The 25,845-nt window shown below is 37.1% G+C and overlaps 1 protein-coding gene across 5 annotated transcripts in view; it reads right to left on the reverse strand.

Moving 5' to 3' along the window:
* ARHGEF7 (Rho guanine nucleotide exchange factor 7) overlaps positions 1–25,845 on the reverse strand; it is a 117,829-nt gene that overhangs the window by 28,188 nt on the left and 63,796 nt on the right. For 4 of the 5 annotated variants that reach the window (XM_048328073.1, XM_048328081.1, XM_048328100.1 and 1 more), the window contains 7 exons: positions 21,363–21,457; positions 20,998–21,093; positions 14,151–14,273; positions 4,670–4,808; positions 3,725–3,784; positions 2,417–2,563; positions 452–538 (listed from right to left, as the gene is read on the reverse strand). In XM_048328073.1, coding sequence (XP_048184030.1) covers positions 452–538; positions 2,417–2,563; positions 3,725–3,784; positions 4,670–4,808; positions 14,151–14,273; positions 20,998–21,093; positions 21,363–21,457 — 747 coding nt within the window. Of the gene's footprint in view, positions 1–451; positions 539–2,416; positions 2,564–3,724; positions 3,785–4,669; positions 4,809–14,150; positions 14,274–20,997; positions 21,094–21,362; positions 21,458–21,911; positions 21,915–23,876; positions 23,943–25,845 lie in introns of those variants that run through there. The other variant, XM_048328107.1, reaches the window with a different exon arrangement.

Genomic DNA, 25,845 nt, shown 5'->3' on the forward strand with positions numbered 1-25,845 from the left:
AAAAGATTAATTTAAAAAGTGTGCCACTGATTCAAAGATAAAAGCACTAATGTGGATGGATCTAAAACTATGGTAACAGCCTAATCCACATTAATGAAAGCTTAAGGGGGCTATGCTCAAGCAGCAGTCAAAGAGCACTAACAAACCCATGCAGCAGCACTGGTTTCCTACACAGATGTAAAAAGCTACCAATACTTCCTCTCATCAGCTACTACTAACAAGGTACAAAAAAAAGTCTCCTCAGTGATAGTCACAACTACAGAGAAAATCAAACCCTGGGCTTCTAGGCCAGAATACTGTAAGACAGATGACCACTTCTTATTGCAGATATTACCTTTGATCTTTATAAATGCAAAAGTTTAATAATCCTTTCAAGTTTCCTATGAAATATCATTTGGAAAGAACAAAAACCCCAGCACATTTTTACACATATGTAAATGCATTACTTTACCTGATAGATAAACCCACTCATTCTTGGGCTGGCAGACAACATTAGCAAAATGTTAGGGAAGAGAAGAAGATACCTTTCATTCTTTTCCTTGTTAAAAGAAGAAAATGAAAAAGTAAATACACCATCACAAAGTCCCCTCTCCCATTTTTCTATTTTATATTATTAAAAGCTATCAGCATTATAACTGCATGATTATTCCACAAATATTTGCTCATTGCAAAACTATCTCTCCATTGAATGTAGAAAAATAAAAAAAAAAAAAAAAAAAGAAAAAAAAGGGAAGAAGATGACAGAATTATTTATTTTCTATTAGAAAAGTGCTACTAACACATGCCTATACTTCTTCCTGGTGAGTACAGCCTAGTATTTCAAAGCAGGAATTGTACAGTCTGGGTGAAATGCTGACCTTGTTTAATACGATAACAACCATTTGGCCAACTTCAGTAAAACCAAAATTACACACTGGATCTATTTCTTCATATAATTTAGATGGATACTCTTACGGTCGTATCAAGACTGCGGTCTCTCAAATTGGAGATATCAGATTTTTAAATACTGGATAATGCCCCAAAGTAGAAAAAGCAAAGCAATAATTACTATAGTCTCAACAAAAGCACTCATTACTTTGTTCTGGTTTTAATTTGCTGATTTCATGTATGAAGTTACCCATTGTGGTTTTGTTTTGGGGTATTTTTATGGAAGGAGGAATAAGTTTACTCTGAATCTACTGCTATAGATAAAAGGGAGAAGCATTAAAGTGTAATATTTTAATAACAAAATAAGTATATCAATTGACAGAGCCACTGTCTTAATTTCAAGCATCTTTGCAAAATTACAAGTCCTTAGCAAGTTTTAATGTTTTTAAGTAAACATCTGCACATGTCTGTATCATTTTTAGAAAGACAAAACCAAAGCCAGTTGCTGTTGCACAAATGAAGCTGTTCTGTATCTCGCCAAAAAGCCATAATGCTACACAGAAACTTCTAGAAGTCCATTACATTTGACATTTTACCTCATGATGAGCATGGGGGATGGTGATTTGTTTTGTTTTGAAGGCTTCAAAAAGAGACATGACTGCAGAAGATGCACTATCAGCTCTACTGAATCTTATTTATTATTTACTTTAACACCTAGCAAAATATCTGAGAGAAAAATATTAAGTGACTAACTTTTAAATATTCAGTTCCATAAACATTTTTCTTTTTTTTTATATTTATGGACCTCTTTGTTCTAAGGGAGGAAATGGACTGAATGAGGTTGCAATTCAAAAGCCCTCATCAGGTTCAAAGCCTCATTGATTTTTCAGGGGAAAAACAAGCCATAAAAACATCAGTAACCTGTATAACATTGCCTTTCTGTTAGCACTTGCTTTTAAGATTATTTTAACATTATTTCTGGTAAGACAAGCTTTTCTTCGTTTTATTTGCTTCTTTGGTTTTTAAAAAAAAAATCACCTGACTTTGCCACTTTCAACTTTCTAATGTATCTTCTTTTTCTCAAAGATCATTTGGTTCTCAAGCTTGTATTTCAAAATTTACTACTTGAGCAAGGTGTCCAAAACAGAAAAAAAAAAAAAAATTTGTCTCAGACACCTTACAATATAAAACTTTAAACCTTTTGCTATCTAAAACACACTGTAATAACTGCTATGCAAAATGATCCTGTAACTTAAGAACACATGGAAAATCTTGTTTAATTATGTATTTTTTAAAAAGTCCTGCAAAAATTATCTTACAATATTTATAACTGCTGTATTCAGTCACTTTTCAGTAAATTTTACAAATGAGACCATCCATCTTCAAGGAATTTCATTTCAGGTTTTGTAAAAAATGCCTTAAATCAACAGAGAAAGATTTTAACTTAGATTACCGTCTCTGAAGCACTCCATTTCTGTTGCATAATGATTATAATGAATTTTATTCAAAATTGTTGAAAGACTGACAGTAAAGATGAGAAGGACATTACCTCACTTCCAGCACACTGAATCATGACTTGGGACATGTAAATCACATTGCCAAGTGTTTTGATATCCTCTCCCTCCCAACAACGAATAGCTTCTGTCAGTATTTGCAGTTCAAGTTCTTTCCGTTTCCGTACTTCTTGACATTGTGCCTAACAAACATCGGGAAAAACATCATCTCTATAAACTCTACCAATTTGGAATGAGTTACAGGTAAAAATACTACTACAGTTGTATTTACTGCTGTGCTTGTAATACACAAAAGACAGCACCTTACGTGAAGCATTTTCATTTAGATGACTATTACCAATATTTTTTATAAACTAGTTTTACTAAGTTAATTATTATGACTTTTCAATACACTGACTTCAATTACTATTCCAAATTCAATCATAGTGCTGTTACTCAAATTACTCCTTCTTTTATATTTCAAATTTTGGTATGACTAACCAGAAATGGACATGCTCAGCAGAAAAGAGTAACACAGCTGTCAGAAATACACGTCTATACAACAAAGCATCTTCTTTCAGTAAAAAGAGACATGCCACCTGTGCAAACCGTGAATGTGTATAACCTGGTGTTCCTACTTTTATTAAGTAACTCCAACCTGCTCTAGTTTGTATAGTACCCAATAGGATGTAATCCACAAACCTCTTCTGAACACAAGCAATACTAAATTTTCTGATTTAAAAAATAAAAAGTGCCAGGTTATCAGCAGCACACATTTCTAACACAAAGCACAACACATTAAGTTTATTGTAACTGAGACTGCATTAATTATATGCTTGTTGCAGTTGAGGCATAGTTTTTCATTTTTTGTAAAGACAGTAGCAGCTTATCTGTTCAAATTAGGCTTCCTGTTCCAATTATTACTAGAAGTTTTGCATCTTCTGAACTTTACTAGCACTTTCCTCTTCAGCCTCTCTCTCTCTAAAATCCAACACCATTCCCCTAGAAGGAATGCACTTAGAAAAAAAAAAAAAAAATCAGAACATGTACTCATTTGTTGTAAAGAAGCTCTTCTTCAGAACACTAGTCCTGCTAGCACTAGTAGACAGGGAGATGAAGTATGATGAGTGGGCAGACAAAAAGGTGCAGAATACTTTGCACAATGCTTATACCAGTAGTCTATTTGCTATAACTCCCCAACAAATTACCATCCCTAGCTCTGCCCACATACAGCATTGATTTTCATGCTTCTGAAAATTTACTACACATTTATGAAAAAGCTTCACTTTTTTAAGCAATAGAGGGAGATGAAATTAGAAAACATTCTACTTAAAATACATCATCTATTCTTTTATCACTCTTACAGAAAGATTTTTGAAGGCAGTCATGGATTTCTGAATATCTGGACGGTCCGGATGATAATCCTAAAAACAATGGAGAAAACATACATTAAAAGTTCAAGCAAAATTAATTTTAAAAAATGTTAGAGGCTTAAGTAAAAACAAATAAACAATTTTGCAAAATTGAAGTTGTAGACTGATCTGGTCTCTTCATGGCCTTCTTATATCTAACACTGCTGGGTCTGGCTTCCAGTAAAACTGCAGTTCCTTAGCACAATCCTAGTTATACTTAAAATAGAGCCACAGAAGTTTTACAAGACCTAGTGCATAAGAGATTTTGAAATCCTAAGAGGAAAGTATTTACAGAGTTTTGTTTGGCTGGTTAGCTTTGTCACAAAGGTGATTCCCTACAGGCTAACAAACATGTTCTGCTGTCACTGGATGACAAACTAAGCTGTGTGACAAGACCCTCACGCTTTCTACTTTTCTCTTTTTTCACACTCCAAACATCTAACCTATAAAATGCAACAGGTGAAAACAGTAGGTCCTCAAACACCTTCTCTTCCTGTAAACATCACTTTTGGACAGCAATCACTAAAAGTCAGAGGGACTATTTTGCCAATATGTTTGACATGCTGAGGTGAGAAGCAGCACTCCCTCTACAAGATAAAGTGGCCTGAAGTAGTGTGCGGGAGACACATTCAATGTCAAGTCAACTTGTGAGACTGTGATAAGACTATTCTAGGAATGATGATTAGCTTCTCTGGATAGTTTTATTTTAAATGTTTAGCTTTTACAGGAAGTTTCACTGCACTGACTCTTACATAAACCACTGCAGCCTGTAGTTTAGAAGGCTGACGGAAGAGCAAACAAATGTAATTTTGGGTCCCATCATGTTTGACATGTACCTTTAAAATAATTGTTGTCAAATCATCATTAAGCTGGAACATAAATGCTGATAAGATATACCTCCATGTGCCTTTCAAGCTCTTTGAGTAACGTGGGGTATTTATCCAGACGCATAAAAGGTTTGCTGAGGCCCGTGGTCAGTACAAGGATCCCAGGGCTGTTGGCACCTTTCATCTCCATGAATTCTCCTAGTTCCTCACTGTGTACACAAGATATTTAAGCAAATTAGGATTAAATTATCAACACAAATAAATTACATTGGATTCATGATTCAGTCTTTCACCTGCAATGAAGATGACAATAAAACAGGAGGCCTAATAAAAATTAATTCAAGTACAACCTAAGTGCTGTGACCAAGTTTGTGCATTAAATAAAACACAGGAACAAAAGCCATTTGCAGATTTGGGGTCCATCCAGGGAAAAACATACATGGGATCAAATCCACTGTTCTAGACAACCAGTGCTCAAAGACAATTCCTAAATGCTCCATCATTCAAGCAACAATTACAGAATAAAGCTGTATTTTATTACTCAGCTCTTTATGCTAGTAAAATTACATACCACCTTAGAGGTGGTTTACACAAGTAATACACAAGCAAGAGTCAATTGCTTTATATATAATAATAAAATAGGTATTTTTATGGTGACAGACAGAATGAGAAGACAGAACATTTCAGAAATTTTTTCTCTCCCACACTTAATGACCTCATCTCACATCCAAGGTGTTCCTGCAAAAAAATGACCAACATCCATACAAATGGTAGGAATAATCACCACGCAGTCTATTCCCTAATGAGCTAGGGTTTCACTACGTGTAGACTTATACAACACACTTCTTTTGACAGAAAAGCCACTGTAAGAAATCCATTCTCTCCATGTATCATGAATTGCTACTTCCCCTCTCCAGATATTTTTTGGTATTTGAATAATTCAGAGCTGGTCCAGCCCTTCAACTTTTTACAGCAACTCACTTAAAGCACCAGATGTGAGAATTTCAGCTCCCTTTGCTATCAAGGAAACAAAATAGCTACATCTTCTGCTTATGAAGCAGAGATTTTAGAGGACTGTGGTGGAGGAGGACTAGCTTTTCAAGTTTAAATTACCAAGAACAAAATGAGCCCTCTCCATTGGGAACGGAAGATATGGCAGCAACTGGGCTGATTGCCAGGTTTCATAAAATACAAGTTGCCAAAGAACACAGAATTCTAAAGGCAAAAATCTAAATAAAAGAAATACAGAATGTTGTTTATTGAAAATGTAACCTCTTATTGCATTCAAGACACACATGCACTCCTTCCAATTTCAGAACAAGTGACACTACTTATTAATGTCATTTGTCCAAATAGATGAAGACAACAGAAAAAGAACACAAACATGGTGCTGAGGGACTTGGTTTAGTGGTGGACTTAGAATCCAACTGTTAATCCAACACTGCTATCTTAAAAGTCTTTTTCAACCTAAATGAGTCAGTTCTGTGAACTGTGGCCTTCCCATCCCAACATAAGTGCTTTACCCACCATCCCTCCTCCCAGACACCAAAGTTTCCTCCAGTTCACAGAAAAGAAGGTACTTTTCCATAGTTTATTCCAAGTTTACTTGTCTTCAGATAAGTTAATTGGAATTTACTTATACTACCTTGCTTATGTATATCCAGCATTGTTTCTGAATTGTCAGGCCCATCATAATTTTACACCACCTCTTTCAAGAGCTTTCTGTCCCCATTCTAACAAGAACCAGGCACTCCTCAGTGCATGTATTTGAGCTATTTCAGGTGCACTTAACTACAGAGTGGAGACAGAGGGTGAGGGGATTTCTCAACACCTGCTGTGCATTTTACTGATGCAAAGAGAAGGGCTGGGCACACTTGGGAAAGACCTTACATCCCTCTTAAGCAGGATATATCAGCAACTTCAGGCCTTCTAAATCAGCTTGTGACATAGACAGGTTTTAGCCAAAACTAAAACACATTGAAAAACCTCCTACAATGCCTTGCATAAAGAATTATAATAATGCAACACAGATAAACTCAAGTACTTTTTGAGCTTAAATTTAAAATTAAGTAAAGCTGGCCAGTTCTGAATACCTGGAGGCTGAAGATCTACTCTGCCTAATGCTTTCTTAGTCACAGCCTTTGCTTAGCATAAAAATCACACCACTTCAGAACTTGACAGCTGACTGCACTGGTACCCTAAACAAGAATAAAGATTTTGACTTGTAACTATGTCTTAGGTTTATGGTGTTACCAGCTACTTCGAGGTCAAATATTCAGGGTAATTCACTGAAGCATCAGGCTGCATGGCTATGGTGTGGTGGCACTTCTCCTCCTCCTGACTCAGTTAGAAGGAAAGAAACTGTTTTCAGTAAGTAATAAAGGTATGACACCCAGTTTACACAGAAAGCTTTACCAAAGTTCACCTGTGAAAGCCCTTCTGCCAGAAGGCACTCATTGGTTTTAAATTTCAATTCTCCATGTATATGACACCAATCACATGCAAGTGACTGCTTTTTTGTTTTATCCATTAATTCCATCTGTAATCACCCCAACCCATTTCAGCACCATAAAGTCAGGTTACACACAGTACTTGATACTTCATCATACTTCATCTTCTTAAAGACATTTTTTACAAGAATCAAGAAGTAGTAGCTGTTTAAACTCATTCTTTGCATTTTGTTTGCTTCAGTCAGACGCAGCCCCTGCTGCCTAATTCTACCAACTCTGCCCTTTAAAACTGTTTACTACTCTTCCCCATTTCAGGCAGCATAATCCGTAAGTGTATTACAGAGATTCTCCTTCACCCCAACATAGCTGCATTTTCCACAGGATGTGCCAATCTCAAATACCACAGGCCACTCAATTTAACACTGCTCTGAACAATGCTCATTTTTGCCCTTAGACTGCTAAGGGGCAAAAACCCCCATTCCTAATTTCTTCAGCCATCTCCATACTGTTGGGTGCATATAAATGCATTATATAAATAGGATTTGCTGTGCTATCCGCTAAGACAATGCTTGCACTTCCCTCTCCCCCTTTTCTTTAATTTTAATGCTTCTACAGTAGGAAGAGCTTTGGTTACCATTTCACTCATATTCACATTTCTTATTTTCATTATTGTTGTTCCATTTCTTCAACTTCAGCATTATGAAATAGATGTGCAAAAAACCAGGAAAAAATTCACTATAGCTTGAATTAAAATCAACTTCTTGGAAACCTGAAATAAAAACCTGGTATTATCTTGTTTTTATTGTCTACTCTGAAAACCCTTTAACTAAATACACTCTGTGGTTAAGCCATCCTCTGCTCAAGTGGTACTTGGTGTTGATCATCACCCTTTTTACTTAATCACAATACAGGAACCTATGGAGCAAGTTTAAACCTCAGCTCACTTGAAAGGTACACAAAGTCCTGAAAAACAGGCTTAGCAAAGGCATCATCAGGAAGCCTTTTCCAGGGAGCAGTGTTAATAGGTGTAATTAAAACTGAATGACGTTATTTTCCTCCCAACATTCCCAAGAGGACAATGTTTTCTTTCATACACTTCTGCGCTTCTCTCTGACAAGTCTTGACATGCCAGCTTGTTCAAGCCCTAGTCTGAATACAGGCACACATCCCTTTAATACAATAATACCCCAAATTTTGTCTGGGAAGTTCCATCATGCAGACCCCCTTAGCATTCTACTCATGCTACACCAATGTGGCACCTCTGCAGCTTTGTGGACATTAAATATCCATCAAAATATGGATGTTACTTTAGCCCAAAGCTTAAAGTGAGTGTCTTTCATTTAGTCACAAATGACAAATACAGTACAGGACATAATGGAAGGGTTTCCTTTCAAAAATAAATGAGTGGGTTAAAATACTGTTTGAACATGACAACAGTTCACAACCATTTTTTAATTAATTGCAGCATAAAAAACAGTCTATGTCAGCTGCTTTGCCAAAGACAATGGCTCTTTCATGTCACAATTTCAATTGATGCCTGCAAGTACCACAGTCTCCTAGGCAGTATATGCTAAATGCAACCAGTCCACAGCTAAGAGTATGTTTTAATTAAAAAGCTATCATTTAGCTGAACAGGAAAATCTCTTGAACAGTGAAATCATCATCTCAGTCACAACTGCCTAAGCAAGTAGCTTTTCAGAAAGAGGCAGATGACACTTTTAATTCACTACTTGCATCACTTTACACAATAAAATGCAGAGAAGCATACAAAATGCTGTGCTTCATTTATTCTGAAATCTCAAGCTGAAGAGCTCTCCCCACTCCAGACTAGAGTTAGTTCACAGCTTGAGATATTTTAAAGGTCACGATGAAAAGTGTCTTTAAGCCCTATTAATATATTCAAATCTTTCTCAGTACAGCTGCCTCAAAAGCTGCAAATCAAAATGGAAGAGGGAAGTAAACAAAGTTCAGATGTGCCTGCAAGTAACAGAAGGAAAAAAAAAAAGGCCATTGAACCTTAAGGAAAGCAGACTCAGGAACTAAAAATGTATACATTTAAAATCACAACTTACACTTCTGAAGGAGGTCTCTGTTTGTAATAGATGGAGCACGAGCTATCACTGCTGAGGGGTCTGAGGACTGCACACAGGCACCGCATTTTGAGAGCGTCGTGACACAGCTTAGCTCAGCAACCCCTCAACTGCAGCTTTTAATTTCCTAGGGCTAAACTTCCCAGTCAAGCTCCTCTCCCGGGGACTGTTGCTTGGCGTATGACATCAGCCTGCACACTTGCAGGCTCAGGGATCCACCAAAGTGGGGGAGGCACAAAGAGTTTTCTGACTCAGGCTGATCTGTATTCCATGCTCCAGTTACTCAGAGTAATTGTGATGTTCCAGCTCCACAAATTTTATCCAGACTGCTAGGTCTGTGATGCAAGTGTAGAATATGTTTGGGACATGTTATCTAAGAGAACAGAAGAATCTAGGAAAATTAATGTTTCAACAAGTAAAGATTTCTGAATAGCTTTCTTACTGCTGAGAACTGGCTTGATATTTGCCACTTTTCAAAATAAAAAAAGCAGGTGTGTTAGTAATTTTCAACTGCCTCTTCATCAAATTAAATTTTCTTCTGGGAAGATTTTTCTTCTCTTTGTTTTAAAATAAACATACTGCTGTTTAAACAAAGTAAAACTGTTTAACACCCCACTCTACCCCTCCAAAATTACATACCTGATGCTGGCTACATTGGGTCTGTACTGTCCATATTTCCTCAAAAGAATTTTTTGTCCACTGTTAGTGGGGACTGTTACATTTGGTTTTTTAAATTATGTTATTCAACCTTCAGTAAGTCCCATACTCAAACATCTTTCCTCTTGTCCTTTTTGGATATCATCCACAGGAAGTCCCAGTCCTAGCTTCTGCCTGCTTTTTTTTTTTTTTTGCTAGACTTCCTTGTTGCGCTGAACTTTGTTGCTTGTGATCTTTCCCACATAGGTAACATTTCATGTTCCTGGCACTCCTTCTCCTGCAATTACCCATTTCTGTACTTTGTATCCAACTGGGTTTTTTAATCTGCAGGAAATTCACTCTCTCACGCCTTCCGTTGCTCATTCTGTTCCTTCTCTTACTGGAAGGCAAGCACATGTCTATGATCAGAAGCACGCACAGGAACAGCGCTAGTTTAACTAAACTCTACACCCTCAAGGCAGTACTGGTCTCACCAGCAAGCACAATTGGAACACCTACCCTTAGACCTGAACTGGGATCTTCAAGCAAAACTGTAAGATAGTAGAATCAAACCTGATAAAATGGAGCCAAAAAGCTGGGACTGTTGTGGAATAAAGTAAACAAAACAGGATGGTGTACAGTGGCACTACAGCCACTATGAGAAGGGAACATGCCAAACTCTGCCAGAGCACCACCCAACCATACCTAGCAAAATCCAGCTCTTCAGCTCTAGCCAGTGGCTTAAGAAACAACTACAAGATAAAATGACAGATCTGAGGAAAAATTACTTAATCCTTCAATCCTTTTTGGTTCCTTAAGCAGAAGGAATTTAAACTCTGGAAAAAAGTATGCAATAGCTCCAAAACTTTGTCCTGAGACAAAGTACCTACCAAATTTCAAGACAGCATAAAATTGGAGAAATTATGTTGCATACCAACTTTAACACCTGGATAAAACTTACAAAGCCACAACTGGAACCAAGAAGAGAATCTGTTCTCAAACTTAATAGAAAGATTTTGTTGTTGCTGTGATTTTCAGAGGCAAATATGACTTCAGAACCACATAGCTCTGGAACCTGAACTCATGTATGGGTTGCATTAGGTTTTACTCCCATTTCTTCACGTTCACACACCCTCAGGTCTCCAATGATTTTAATAGTCTTTTAATAGTCTATTAATAACTTAATGAAATTAAAGATGTTTGTGGCTTTGAAGATTTGAACATGATAAATGTCTTATTCTTTAAATAACATAATTTATCCCCTTTGGCCCAGACTGTGTATTTACATAAACATGCACATACAGGAACATCTATGCACACACAACCCCTTATTCTGTATTAATTGAATAAAAGCCTCCATGTTGCTGCTGAATATGATCAAGAAGCAAATGACAAAAGATAAAGAGGAAACAGACTTGCATTCATACTGGATGGCATTTAAAAATTTTAAAAAGGAAAAAAAAAAAAAAAAAGACAGTCACATTCAATGCCCCTTTTAGATGTTCAACCCCATCCCAAGTACTGCTATTTAGAATCTACTTCACAAAAATGCTATTCAAAGAAAGTTTTTGTCTAGAAGTGCACAGTAATTCTGAGCACGCTAATACTGTGTTTTACCTATACATACACACAGATCCTTTACAAGGTGTCAACAACATTTTAACAGGTCTTACAACACTGATACTCTTGATAGCTCAGACAATGACATATAAAACCCCCATATGTAATGCTCCACCAAACCAGACAACTGCTAACAATCTTAATGTGAGCCAATCACTTAAGGAAACAATACAGTTAATGCTTCAGCCAATTTCCTTAAAACTTTTTTTAGTCAGTGACAGTAAAAAAAAAAAAAAAAGGTAAAAATAGTATATTTTACAGAATTTCTATAAATCTTAATCTAGAGAAATTATCTAGAAGATTTTTGTTGTTGGTATGGGCTCCCAGGAAAAGAAGTAGTCTAATAAACTGAGTAGAAAATACTAATTTTGTGATATAAGAATTTGACTTAAAATTATTTGCTAGGGTTTTTTTTAAAAAAAGGCTTTCAGAGGTACAGGTACTGCTTATGTGTTCAGTTTATTAATTGCACAGAGCTCATGGCAAGAAATAATCTTCTGCAGACAGTAAGAATTTATTTATGTTCCAAATCAAACTGCTCCAGACAGTTGCCTTTTCTTTTTCTCTAAAATGCTATTGAATAGCACAGATGCTACAAATATGATATTAAAATCCAAGTATTCCACATACACCTATTTCTTTGTCCTATTTTTGCTAGTATTAAAACACACAGGTTTGGACTCTCTTCTTAAATTATACTGACAAAACAGCCAACATACCATTGCTTTTTCTTAAAAACCTTAAACCTTGGTATTTTATCCAGAATGAACAGCAGTGTAATTGTTTCACCATTACTACAATCATGGCTATCCTCAAACCTCACAGCAATTTTTAAATAAAGGTTTATAGAAGATTTTTTACACATTAAACCATCTCAGCTAAAAAAAGAGACAGTTCTGAGTATTTTTAATTTCTTCATGCCTCCAACCAGTTTGTTATTTCTCTCTTTCCCCCTATTTTGAAACAATGTAATTAAAAGTTTTTGGCATTCTGAGAGGAAGAGATTCTGAACTGCTTAAAGCCGCTTTTGATTTCTTCATGGCAGCTGTCTCAACAGGAATATTTAGTCAAGCCACTTGCTACCTACAGTAATGTTGAACAACAAAAATTAAGGTATTAGAATAACAAAAGTGGGGTAATTAGAAAGAACAGGATGCAATTCTGTTGACTCATGCCTGGTAGCACAATAGCATTCAACAGAAAATTGTCTATCTCAACTTCTCTTCCCTTGAGCTATCCCATATGAACAAACTTCCACATCCAAATTACTTAACTCTTCTATGATACTTATATTGTCTCCACCAGGATTTGGTGTCAAGCTGACTTAAGAGACCTGAAGCTGAATTTTTTTCTTAGGACAACCTACACAAAAAGAAACATGAAAGAGAAGAAATGCTTCTCCTCTCCATTTGCAGAACAAACAGCTTTTCTCCCTCACATTTCTACCACCACTTCTCTGAGTTCTGAAAGTTAGATAATCCTTTACAGATATCCCTGAATCTAAAGAAATGTAGTTGATCACTTTGCTATCACAGCCACCTTTCATTTATAGGTTAAATCCCAGACCTCTGTATGGAAAGAGCATAAAGACTCAAATAAAAAAACCTAAGCCCAAGAGTATTAAAAACCATTTACAGAAAATGGTACTAGAAGAGGGTCATTTGAAAGAAAGCAAGCATGCAGGGATTTCATCAGGGGGGTTTAAACATATTTTTGTCTTGCTGAATTTTAATTACAAAAACTTACCTTCTTTCTGCCTGTACTGTAATGTGAATTTGCAGCTTGATTTTTCCAGCTGGGGTTGGAATATAGTTACATGTATTACTAACATAAATGAAAGTTCAGAGTATTTGGTAACTAGGAGGTTTTTCATCTTCATAATATTATGAGTAAATAATATCTTTCCTCCAAATATCTTTACTTTAGTCCAATGCAACAAGACAAAAAGGAGAGGGGTGTGTGAAGCAAAAAGAACATATATCCTGCTAGAATTTGTCCTATATCTAACCTCCAAGAAGTCATGGTTCTATCCTGCACCACAAGCAAGCATAAATAACCCAAAATAACAGCTGCTTCACCACAAGGGTCATCAGAATAAAAATATATAGCAAAAGCTTGTGAAAGCTGACTTCTTCCATCAAATTCTCACCTCAGTATTTTTCCCTCAAGGTGATACAGTGCATCTTCTATGCAAATTTAAGGTCTGTCCAAAAGCTGAGCAACCTACATCGTGTTAACTAAGCATCCTACTTCCTACAGAAAATAGTAATTTTGCAAAACTCACACTTCTTTCACATCACTCAGAAGTAAAGCTGAGGGTATAATACCACTATAAAGTTAAGTATACACAGGCTTTTACAGGGCTAAGTTACAATACACCAACTGTCTAAGAAGCATAAGTCATGTCAGTTATGCCATAATTTCACAAACTAGTTTTGATCTCAACATTTTTAAAACAAAGATGATAATCAGTAAAGTTTAACATATTCAGAGTCCAGCATGTGTTCTTTCAATGAAAAAAAATCTCTCAAATAGTTGATAATAGACTGCCAACAGTGACAAGCTGTCCTGATCACATGAAACAGCTTTGTTTTATGGGGCGTTTTGTCTTTTTTTTAAAAAGTGTAATTTTTTTTTTCTCAAACAAGTTCTACCACACCAAACATGTTAAAAAGCAACCACCACAGTTTTACAACTCAAGTGTGTGTTACACACATTTTTGTATCAGACTCAAAAGACCACAAAGTTAACATACCTGTGTTCTGTGAGGACATTTACTGCTGATGGGTGGTTGGCACAGTATGTAAGGTACAAACTTTTCATTTGTGGCATCAAATTTAGAAAACATCCTCCAACTCTCTGCTGAGCTTCAGGCAACCTAAAAACAGAGCAATAAAGATGGAAACGTGTAATATCAACCAGACAGAGAAATAAATGAACTCCCAGAAAAGCAGTCTATATTGTGTGCTGGGTTTGGCCGGGGTAGAGTTAATTTTCTTCACAGTGGCTGGTAGGGGACCATGTTTTGGATTTGTGCAATAACATAAGGGTGGCAGAGCAGCTCCCACCTGAAGGACTAAGCCTCTTCAGCAGAAGGCTGTATGGTCAATTGTATAACCCACACCGAAGTTAACTAGACGATGGGCCACTAAGCTTTCATCAGTCCTAGACTACAAACTTGTTCCTGACACCTTGTCTAAATCACTGTACAATATGTGCAAGATGAAATGTTTTGATTTCTCCATGCACTTGCTCTCCTTGCACAAAGGCTGCATCTCCTAACATGCTAAATTTTTGCTTCTTTGCAAGATATGACAGTGGATTTTGCTGTTATCTTTTTAACTACTCTTAAAACCAGTACTTCACTCTTCACATTAGCTGTAAAGCTAAATGAGCCCTCACTAAGTACTCAATGCACATACTGTTAGCACAGTCAAAGAGCTTCATTCTAAGATTAGTTCCAACAATTCTTTCTGGAAGAATATTTTTTTTCCTGAAAAAGGTTTTTTTTTAAAGTCAGTATTTTCTGTAGTTGTCCCAGACATGTACAGAAAGTTCCTAAACATCAATATTTAGCATACTCCCTCTAAAAAAAAAGTGATAGATACTCCAGTGAACTTCAGGAGGAAATAAACCATTCAGCTTTCCAGGACAATCACTCTTCCAGGCAGGGGACGTTCCCACTCTGCTCAAACACAGTCGTCTTGTCCCAGTCCTTAGGTTTGCTCATAGTAGTCAAAATGCAAAGTTCATCCCAAGAAATTCTCCCCCGAATTCCAAAATAGTAAGTCAGTCTCCTATTAAACTGTTCAGTCCCTCTGCACAGTACAGGAAGACTACCCAAAATGAAGTAAAAATTGACTGTAAAGGTGTTCCAAATGCGAGTCAGGGGAAACACACTCCCTGATTTGAAAGCAACATTCATTACAGACACCCAGAAAATGACAGCTGAATCCCCAGCTAACACATCATGCCAGATAAACACTGATCACATTATCAACACTCCTTATATCAAAGGCTAGGGCTCATATATAAGTCTGCATCTTTTTTTTTTTTTTTTTAGTTTAAATTCTAAAATCAATATCTGAAATCAATAGAGTGGCTGCTTTTGCAGGTGTTTAGGGGAAAACCAAGGGCATTCCCCAGCATACTGAGGGAATGCTTTTCTTACAGCCTTGCCAAAAAGCATTTCCTGCCTAGCAGCTGGTCCCCCTTAATAAATCTAGCATGAGCTAATAATACATTCTTGGAGTAATAGATGCAGCCAAAGTCTAAAACTCTGAAGACATACTCGAGGCATATAACTCAGTATTAAATAGCAAGAGGCTCCAATAAACAGTTACTAAAAATGGTTAAATTCCCATTTCATACTGTAGTGATGGGGGTGGAGGGTGAATTATGGCTGTTTGCACCAAGCAGACATCTGTGTGTTCTCAGTCTGCTGTTCTTTTAGCAGAATCAAAGACTGACATTATTCTCTCTCACATGTTGCACATGCATTGCCACTTTATATTGCACATTCTTTGCTGAATTATGATATTTCATAGACTTTATAATGGGGTGGTAACTCATCCCCTTTCACTTCTCTAATCCATGCATTAGTGCAAGTGTTCTACTATGTTCAGCAGATAAACTATCTATACCTCCTTTACCTGCTGGAAAAACATCAATTTAATGCCTATCACCACATCATATAAACCTTTTAGTAACTGATGTGTTCCATAAAGAGCATAGTTATTTTACAGTTTATTCTGAAGTTTTCATCCCAACATTCTTCTCATATTCGGCATTTTAATTAAAAGGGAATCACATATAAATATTTATACATATTATACAATATTTACACGTTATACCAACTTCAGTTAAAAAAAGGCCAGATACTTGTTTTAATTCTATTTGCAAATGTAAAAGAAACATAAAGCCTCTGCTGTTGTACACACGCCAGAGGAGTCACCATATGACAATATCTAAACTACCTAACATTGTCTGCTTGTTGGAATTGCATCCAACAGCTATCAGTTTTGTTTCTCCAGACTTACAATGGGTACCCAGTGCATGGCAATTTGAAGAAAGAAATAAAAATTAAGTGCAATTGAACAACAAGGTTAATTTTAAGACTGATCAAAACCAGCAATCAGAACTGGACTAAAGCTACACCGGCAGCTGACAGAAAAAGGGTGACAATTCAGAATGTCTAATCATGTCCTGTGTGTTCTGAAAAACCTGCCTTACTTTTGGGATCAGTGGACGTTAAAATGTTCTGGGAAAGGCTGTGGAAACTGTGATTAATTCAAATAAATTTAAACAGAGACTAACAGAGGCAATTTAAAAAGAAAAGTAGGCAACAAAATGTAATCAGCATTTATGCTTTCTTTTTGCAAGGAAAAGAGCAGATCTTCCTAAATTTCATTTGACTGTGTAGTTACCGTAAGGGTGTCACTCATGAAGGAATCTATGTTGCTATACATATATATGTGTGTGTGCATAAATATATGTATATTTATACAGGCAGCCGCCTGAAGAACCTGCCACAACCTGGAAACTAAATTATCAGGGTGGCATTTTCTCCGCTTCTCCATCTCATCCCACACAAAGACAAACAGCAGAATTCCAGCTCTTGAAGGAGATGAAGCATCAATGTTAAGTTTGCCATGTTTGCAGGAGGTCAGTACAATGAATGTCTTGAACGTAAAAGCTGACAGCAGAGAAGACCCATGAGAAGTAATGGTCTGTAAAAATTATGATGGGACAATTGTGATTAATGACTCCAAAGAGTGCTGTTTGTGAAAAAACATAAGATTAGAGGTTTTCTCCTGAGGCTTCACAGTTAACAAGGTTACTGATATAAGGGGCCACTTTGCAACTTTCTGAGCTACCGTTTGCACAAATTGAGGCACTATTCAACTTATTCCCAATCCTTCAGTCTGATTTTCACCCTCTTCACTACCACACCTTTCACTAATTGTCTAATTGTCTTAGCTCTCAGACATCAGTTACTATGCACATTTGTTTCAGGATATCTAAAGATACTGCATTCAAATTCCCTTAGTATTCATAGCCTTATTTCTGTTGATACTCATGATGACCAAATGTAAAGGATGATACTGGGACTTAACAGACTTAGTTTGTATCTGCACTCCAAAACCAAACCTGAAATACTAATGAGTTTTGTATTATACTTAAATAGTCTCCCCCTCACACTCTGGCCTCTTGCCTGTTTTATGTTTTTTTTTAAAATTCCATTCAATTTCAGGATCATCCCCAAACATGAAGAATCTGCTCGCATTTAAACACAAGACAACACAGTCACTGTGACTGCAAGAGCAGGGACATGAGGGTAAGAGAGGATAAACCCCAGCTATGGCTGTTACAGGGCAAGGAGGTAAGTCTGTGATACTATGTAAAAGACTTCAATTTGCTACAGAGGAGATTATATGTAGCAGTCCATGCAGGCTGGCATCACCAGCCAGCCTGTGCATCATGTGCCCCACTCCCTACTGAGAAGTGCAGCCATAGACTGACAGCTGCTACTTCCAGGTGAATGGAAGAACCTTTTCTGGAGCAGGCGATCAAATCAGGTTCAACCTCCTGCTACAAAAATACCCACAGAGCAACACTTCCAACAGAGATCACTTCGATCAGGCCAGAGATCACCTGATGGACACTGACTTTGTTTGCAGAGCTCTTCTGCTGTGTGAACTGCTGCAGAACTGATCTATGGCACAGGACCACAGACCTGGAATGAGACCTAGAGCACTGGATGGACCACTTTTTGTCTTCAAGAGACCAGAGCACGGAGGACTCTCACTCCGTTTCACTGTCAGAAATCTGCTCTTTCACAACTGAAGACTCCAACGGCATCTCTCTGCCTTGTGTTCTACAGTTCTTTTCCATCCATGAACCAAATGCACTGGAAGCTGATCAGCCAAAAAAAGCACCTTTGAAGCCTATCAGCCAGAAGATTCTCACTCAGTGCTAGTTAGATTTACTCCATGTGCCACTTCCGTTTGGTAAACTAAGAAGAGAAGTTACAAAGGTGGAAATAACCCCAACCTGGACAAGTTCAAAGAGGACAAACCTTTAGCAATGAACCAGAAGACCTTCAAGGCTGTGGGCAGGGTGAGAGGGTAGCACACAACTAAACCCAAACCATATCCAAACAACTTTTTCCCCTGAAACACACAAAGAACCCACTATGATGACATATGTTCTGAAAAAAAAACCCCCAAAAAGTTTAACACCACAAGGATTAAATAAGCCAAAGTGGTGCAGGCAAAAAGGAGGAAAGCATAGGAAAGCTTCTGCCACTGAAGTACATACCAGGATCTGTTAAAGAGAAAACTCAAATGACAAACTGTCTCAAGGTGGGTGTGGAATTCAAAAAGCATTCAACTTTCATGCCCAAGAAAAGGAATTTGTCAAGCAAGGCAGGCTGGCAGCATTACAATTGGCAGGACAACAGCATTTGGTCATTCTGACATGTCAAGTTAGAATAAAACACCACACTGGATGCTGCAATATGAAGTGCCTCAATAATGGAACTATAAACTCTCTGCCAAAAATAAAATAAAGTGATAAATCTATTTTCAGCCCTGGAGCTAGTCTGTTTACAGAACAGGTTCACCAGCCAAAAAACCATGGCAAAATGACCAAAAAAAAAAAAACAAAAAAAAAAACCCACACAACACAGCAGAGCAAGCATTCTTCTACATGATGGATTAATGGATTAGATTCCAAACAGAAGGATGCTGTAGGCTCAAGTTAATGTGCTATGATGAAAATTAAACTGAAAATACAACTCGGCATGATGAGCATATTTATGAAATGAAAATAAGACAAAATGTTTGCAATAATGCTTCAGTAATTTTAGGGCATCGCTTTCTCTGCCTACCTACCAGTATCCAGTATGTTCCTAGTTTATTACACAGCAACATTTCACTTAGCAAAAAGAAGAAATAAAGGACACTATGAAAAGGTGCTTTAAGAGAGCCAAGCAGAGTTATTAATGGAGCTTTCTGAACTTGAAGCTCCACAGTGATATCACATTAACTGACACTCCAGGTTAAAAAGAAGCTTGCATTAATATTTGTTTAAAGGTATATACTCTTCTTCTCTCATTTTTAAGGCCACCTTAAAAAAAAGTTTTAAAAGACGACAGTCTGTTCCACGCAAAGTACTTAATTTCCCTAACTTCTGACACCAAGAAACAAAATCATGGTAAAAAGCAAATAAGACAACAAAGAGCAGTGACAAGAAAAAAAAGGAAACATTTGAGTATGTTGACAAATGGACAGAGATTTAGACATTTAACTGATCAAGTCAAACTTGCCAGAATGAATATCATTCTTTCTCACAGCATGAGAGACAGACCACTTCAAAAATGTTTCCATTACACTGCTGAATTGCCATCTGAACTACACCCCATCCTCCCTTCCCCTCTCTCTGGTCTAAGTTGTTTAGAGGCAGGAGAGAGGGACAGAAGGCAGGTGGTAGGAGGGCATGGGATCTGAAGTCAGCAACCATAACAGGCATATGTTCCTGCCTAGTGGAGATGCAGCTTATACTTTTTCATGACCAGGCTGCTTCTTCATACAGAGCAGCTCAGGGGAGAAGAGGGAGAGGTCAAAACAAGACATACTTGAGGTGATCTAAAGCTCACTGTTGCCAAAAGAGGTATTTTCTCCTTCATCCAAGACAGTAATTTGTTCTCACAGCAAACTGAAACTTGTCTAAGCCCTCAGTAGCAATCCAAATTAATAACTTGGCAGAAACCAAGAAAATTTGGATTAGGAAGTTGCCTTAGTTCACCATGTGAGCAGACAAAACTAGAATATAGGCAAGGAAAATTACACAGCTGAGGTTAGGAACATAAATTACACTTTCAGGGGAATTTCAGAAAATTGTTAGGACAACCCAAATGCAATATGGTCACCTTCTTTTTTACACACCCAAGTGCTGAGGTAACAAGCTGAAAAATACCAAATTATCACTTCAGCCTAAATTATGGAAGGAAGACAAGTGTCTTCATCCCCTTCTTTCTGTGCTCCACACTTCCTATATGGTACAGGACAAGAATTGAGGGGTTCTATTTAATTCAGGTTGCTCTTTCTGCCTGTCCTGCAGACCTCTTCCAGCACACTTTGATAACCACTTTTGTTCAGGCCAGAAGAATACCAAGCACAAGCATTCTCTTACAGTGTCCCTCATCCAAGTCACTTACCTCCTTCTCCACTGTTCCACCATCATATAAGGTTCCTCTACTCTTTTTTTCATTCTCTTACTTTGAAGCAAATACTTAAAATTCATGCCCCCAAAACCAAAACCACCACTTCCCTACTGGTATGGAACTGCATCATGAAAATTCATAATTTCTTTTAAACTGTATCAAAATTTCTACCTTTGCAATTGCATCCTAGGGCCAATATATATCTGTACAAACAATCAATATATTCCCCAAACATCTATTACTGTACTGCTCTGGCAACAACTCTTGAAGTGAGAGAAAAAAAAAAATCTATGCCCAACAAAAGATGCAACAAGTAAAGTAATAGAAGATATTTGCATGTTAGAATTTTACTCTATCCGGTATGCATGGTACTTACTTGGTGCATTCTTCTAAAGACTGTACAAGCATTTGCTGGAAAGAACTTATTTCTTCCAGGTTTCCCATTAAGTATGAAGTATTTGTCAAGGTTAACCTGGAGCCAAAGCAAATAAAACATGTTTAAGTTTGCAGCTATTGACTAACTGTGCATTAATACTATCTATTGCATGAAAAGAAAATGCTTGCTGGCTCTTAGATCAAGGACGAGACTCTTTCAGTCAGCAAGCAAACTGAATAAAAGTAAACCCTGCCTCAAGAATCACACAGTCCACAGAGGTAAATTCACACTGACATTGACATTTTGACCATGTTAACCCTCCCCAATATATGAGAAATCTCAAGCTTAATTTAAAACTCACATACTTTTCACTGGCTTGTAATGGTCGCAGGTAGTTTGAAAGCATTGTTTGTAGCTCCTTAGCATATTCGTTTTCTGTTTCTAGTATATTTTGTAGCACCTACAATAAATGACAATTGCTAATTGGTACTTTTTAAGATATATCAATACCAGTTTTAAAGCATACTAAAATTTATTTAGCATGAGAAAAACTTAAATGAGAGTCCCTACATTAAAAATGCAAATACCAGCAAGAAAACACTGAATACTATATATCTATGAAATTCACAGGGAAAATAAACACTACACACATGATGAGCCATCCTTTAGCCATACACAAAAAAAAAAGGTAAGCTAACAGTCACTACACATTTTATTGCAAAATTTGAATTACACAGAGCTTTCTTCCAAAGCCAGGGGTAATTATTCCTCCTATGTAGTTCAGAACAGTCACAGATCAGAGGATGGTAAAGCACAATAGAAGTTGTGAGGGAAACGAACAGCATCATTTTCTCAGGCTCAATTACAACACATTACAACTAATGCTGCTAGTGGAGTGTTTAGATGCACTAAACAACCTGCTAGAACACTTGAATATTAACAGATTTACAAAGATCAAGTCATTTCCAATTTCATTTACCAACACAATTAGCACTATTACGTTCTTTTTAAATAGTGCTGCCTAACTTCACACTGGGAGTACGCTACCATAAGAAAATTACAATAGATTGATGCAAAACCTCGTATTTATAAAATACAGCACACCCTTGGGTTTTGGTTGAATATAAATCAAACAACTAGAATAAACCCAGGTATGTACAGGAAAATATTTTACTGGGCCATCTCTCGGGAACCTGCTTTAGGATATCCTCCAATATAATCACATCAGGTTCTACTCTGCTCTTAGAAGGCAAATTATTTTTTGCCTCCAAAAAGTTATTTAGCAAGAGAATCATCAGAATTAAATGCAGTTCAGTGAACAGAGCTGAACTTCAAAAACTTATTGCTATTCACTGGTCATAAGCCACACCACAAACCTCATTTTGTTACATGCCATATTTGTCAAGCCTACAGCAATATCTCATTTCAGCATTTATAGGAACAACTGTAATTGAGTGCATTATTCACTGTTGTAGTCAATACTCTTTCTTAGGAAGGAAAAAAAGCCATTCATTCCTAAATGCAAACCTGATGAAATAACTTTAAATAGTTCAGTATGTCAATGAAGAATTCACTGCTCCTTTCATTGGTGTCATTGATTCTGCTTATTCCTTGAATGCTTCTATTCATTTGGGGAGAGAGAGAGAGAAACCATTTTTGAGTTCATTCTTTTGTTGCAAGTCTGAATCCTGAACTGAAGATTAAAATGTCTCCATTCTCTGCTAAACACTGTGACAGAAGAATGTCACCGGGAAAGTTATGGCTACTAACTAGGAAATTACAGCATAAAGTACAATATGAGCACACATTTTAAAAAAGCTAAGTTTTTCTGACTGTTTAGACCAGGGAAATAAAATATCTCTGCCAATCACAGTATTAACTAACCCCCATATTCTCTTTTGTATATATAAAACAGAGAAAGCAAATCATTCAAATGGTAATATAAAAGTACTTGGGATCCATGAGGTTCAAAACTAAGTGCAAGACCAATCTTTTTCAATATGGTTTTTTCCACAAAAATCTCCCAGCCCAAAGTCATTACAGTGGCAGGAAAAATTAGTAGGGAAAAGGAGACTGAAAGTCAGGGACAAAACCACAGTGTCCTGATGAAGAACTAAACAGTATTAAAAGATACTGAAAGATAAAAATCAACAAATTTGCTAGAGATCTTGAAAGACTGCACCACTGCCCCATTTTCTCAAAGACTACTTCCATTCTGTGCTATAAACAGCTGTCTGAAAAGCTTGAAATAAAACTAGTTTCATGTTGGACACACTTCATTATTTTCCTTGCGCTGGTTTGGATTTTTCTTTGAGGATTTTCTTTGCCATATGGAAAGCATGGGATTGGAAGAAAAAGACTTAAGGGCAGGGGGAGGTAATAAGAAGAAACCTTAAAAAACTAGAATTAGCAACCTGACAATTAGTGGAAAGAGGAAAATTAATGTCACTGTAAATAAAACTATGCTACGAAACCTGTGCAGAGTACCAGATGCACTTACTACTACTTACTACTATTCCAGTAGTTCACAGTGCTATACAGTACTCGAGATATATGGAGTTTAAACAGTGCCCAGAACACATTAAATCTATCACCCTTTCTTTTTACAAGTACAGTTTCCACTGCATACAACTTTTTTTTTCCACTTTGAATATATTTTTTAAAGAATAACCTTGCTTACATAGCTCTAAAACATAATTTCTGTGATATCTTGCATTATTCCAGCTTGACTTACCTACCTCACTGAGAAGCTATGATGATTAAACTCTTGGACTGTGCTTTGAAGTGACAAGTAGTCAGTACTGCAATTCGGTATTTTGGCACCAGAAATCCCTTACATTCCTCATATCCACATCTCATCCGCATGATCCAATAATCACCTTTCTTCCCTTTCCTGCTCTCTGCACATTCTGGCTGCTGCACAACCCCATGAGACCTCGAAGACCTTGTTTCCACAACTCCACCACAACATTTGCACAGATACGACCGAGGACCAAAAGAGCAGCATTGAAGTGGCAGCTTTTGCAGTCCGTAACACTGATGAATGGCAGGCACAGACAACTGAGCTCATACAGCACCAGCTCTCTCAATCACATGGCGTGGAAAATTCAAGCATGGTTAACTATTCTGTCACACAAAACCTCAGCCATCTCCTTAAGGCCATAACTACTACCCAAAAATGGATTTAAAATGACCCACATGAAGATTATCGCCTTCCAAATCAATGGGAGAAAAGGCAGAGTTCAGAGATACACTTGGGTATGATCCTGTAGCACATTCATATTTTATCATAGTAGTATGGCAGTCAACCAAAATATCACACAGTTGAGCAAAATGGTGATCAGTACGTAATTTTCCTGGATCACGAGAATTTGCACAATGAACTCCTTAAAACAAGCCTTTGAGGGGGCAGTGTAAAGCACTGCACAAGTATACCATATCTTGAGGGTCCTCAGAAACTTACATGAACTTCAGTAGACAACTTGATCCAACTTTAAAAGCACGGCCTCAAAAGGAGAGTTTATTTTCCACTACTTCTCAAATACTTAAAAGGAAACAAGGTCATCCAAATACTTGTAACTGTGGAGAAATTTGCCTATTTCTTCACCTGCTTTTAGAACAGCTACCTAATCTCAAAGCAACTGTAAATGGAGAGAACCTAATTTTATTTTGGATACAAAGTTATAAATTCTCAAGGGATCTCAAGTAAAAATAAAACTCAGAGTATTGCCTGCTCTGTCTTCAGGGAATAACATGCAACAATACACCCACTTCTTCAGTAATAGGCTACTAAATTACTTCTACATTAAAAAGCTTCATCACGAGTCTGGTTCATATTACACACTACTGTAGATTTGTGCCATTTTATGTAGGACAAAACCTCTGCATTCTCTACTAACCTGAATTCCTGAACCAGGCCAAATGTACATATATAACAAATGTCTGTCTTCTCAGCAACACGTAGTACAAGGAGCAATTAATTAAGCACACTGAGACTAGAAGGCATGTGATATGTCTCACAAACTCCAGAAGGAGCTGTGAATCCACAGTAACAAAGAACATGTTTATAAGGGGGCAAAGAGCAGAGGAAAGAAGGGAAAGCAGTCTCCTCCTCACATTAAGCACCCTTCCCTTGGCCTATGCCAGCCCTCCTCCCAGAAAGGGAACCTCTCCTACCACTTTCTGAACTGCCTTTGATTTTGTCCTCAGTTCATCAGATGTACCCTGAGGTGCTGCCTGCCCAAAACGCTCTCTAGGGGAAACAGCAATAAATACCCACGAGGGTTATAGGGTCTCAACACATCCCCATGTGGGGACAGCCACAACTCAAAAATATTATGTGGTGCCAGAGTACCAGTCACAATTTCAAGCTTGGTTTGTCAAGAGAGCCTTTAACACAGATTTTTAACATTTACTCCTTCGCTCGAGCTACATCCTTTCACCTACCAGTTGCCAAAAGTTTTTTTGGAGCTCTTCTGCTTTTTCCTCAATTTTATTATCAGTACAGACTGATGTCATATAGCACAGGGAAGTCTCATGTCTGCAGCTTATGTATTAAGACAGAAAACAAAAACTCAACTCAGAGGTTAAACTGAGGTTTCACTTCAGTGAACAGGTTTGCTGTTTGTCCTATCTACATGTAAAACATGTAAAAATCATACATATTTAATAATAATTGAAAATATTTTATAGACATATTGCCATCAGAAGCACACAATGTATTCCAAGAAAATCTAAATGTCAACATGTCTAATTTAGTTTTCAGACACAGCATTACTGTCTTACTTCTCTGAAACAATGGGCACGCTACAGCACAGCCTCTCATTTTCTAAACCAGAAGAATGAAAT

The sequence above is a fragment of the Corvus hawaiiensis genome, chromosome 2 (genome assembly GCF_020740725.1).
Source record: "Corvus hawaiiensis isolate bCorHaw1 chromosome 2, bCorHaw1.pri.cur, whole genome shotgun sequence".
Classification (NCBI taxonomy): domain Eukaryota; kingdom Metazoa; phylum Chordata; class Aves; order Passeriformes; family Corvidae; genus Corvus; species Corvus hawaiiensis.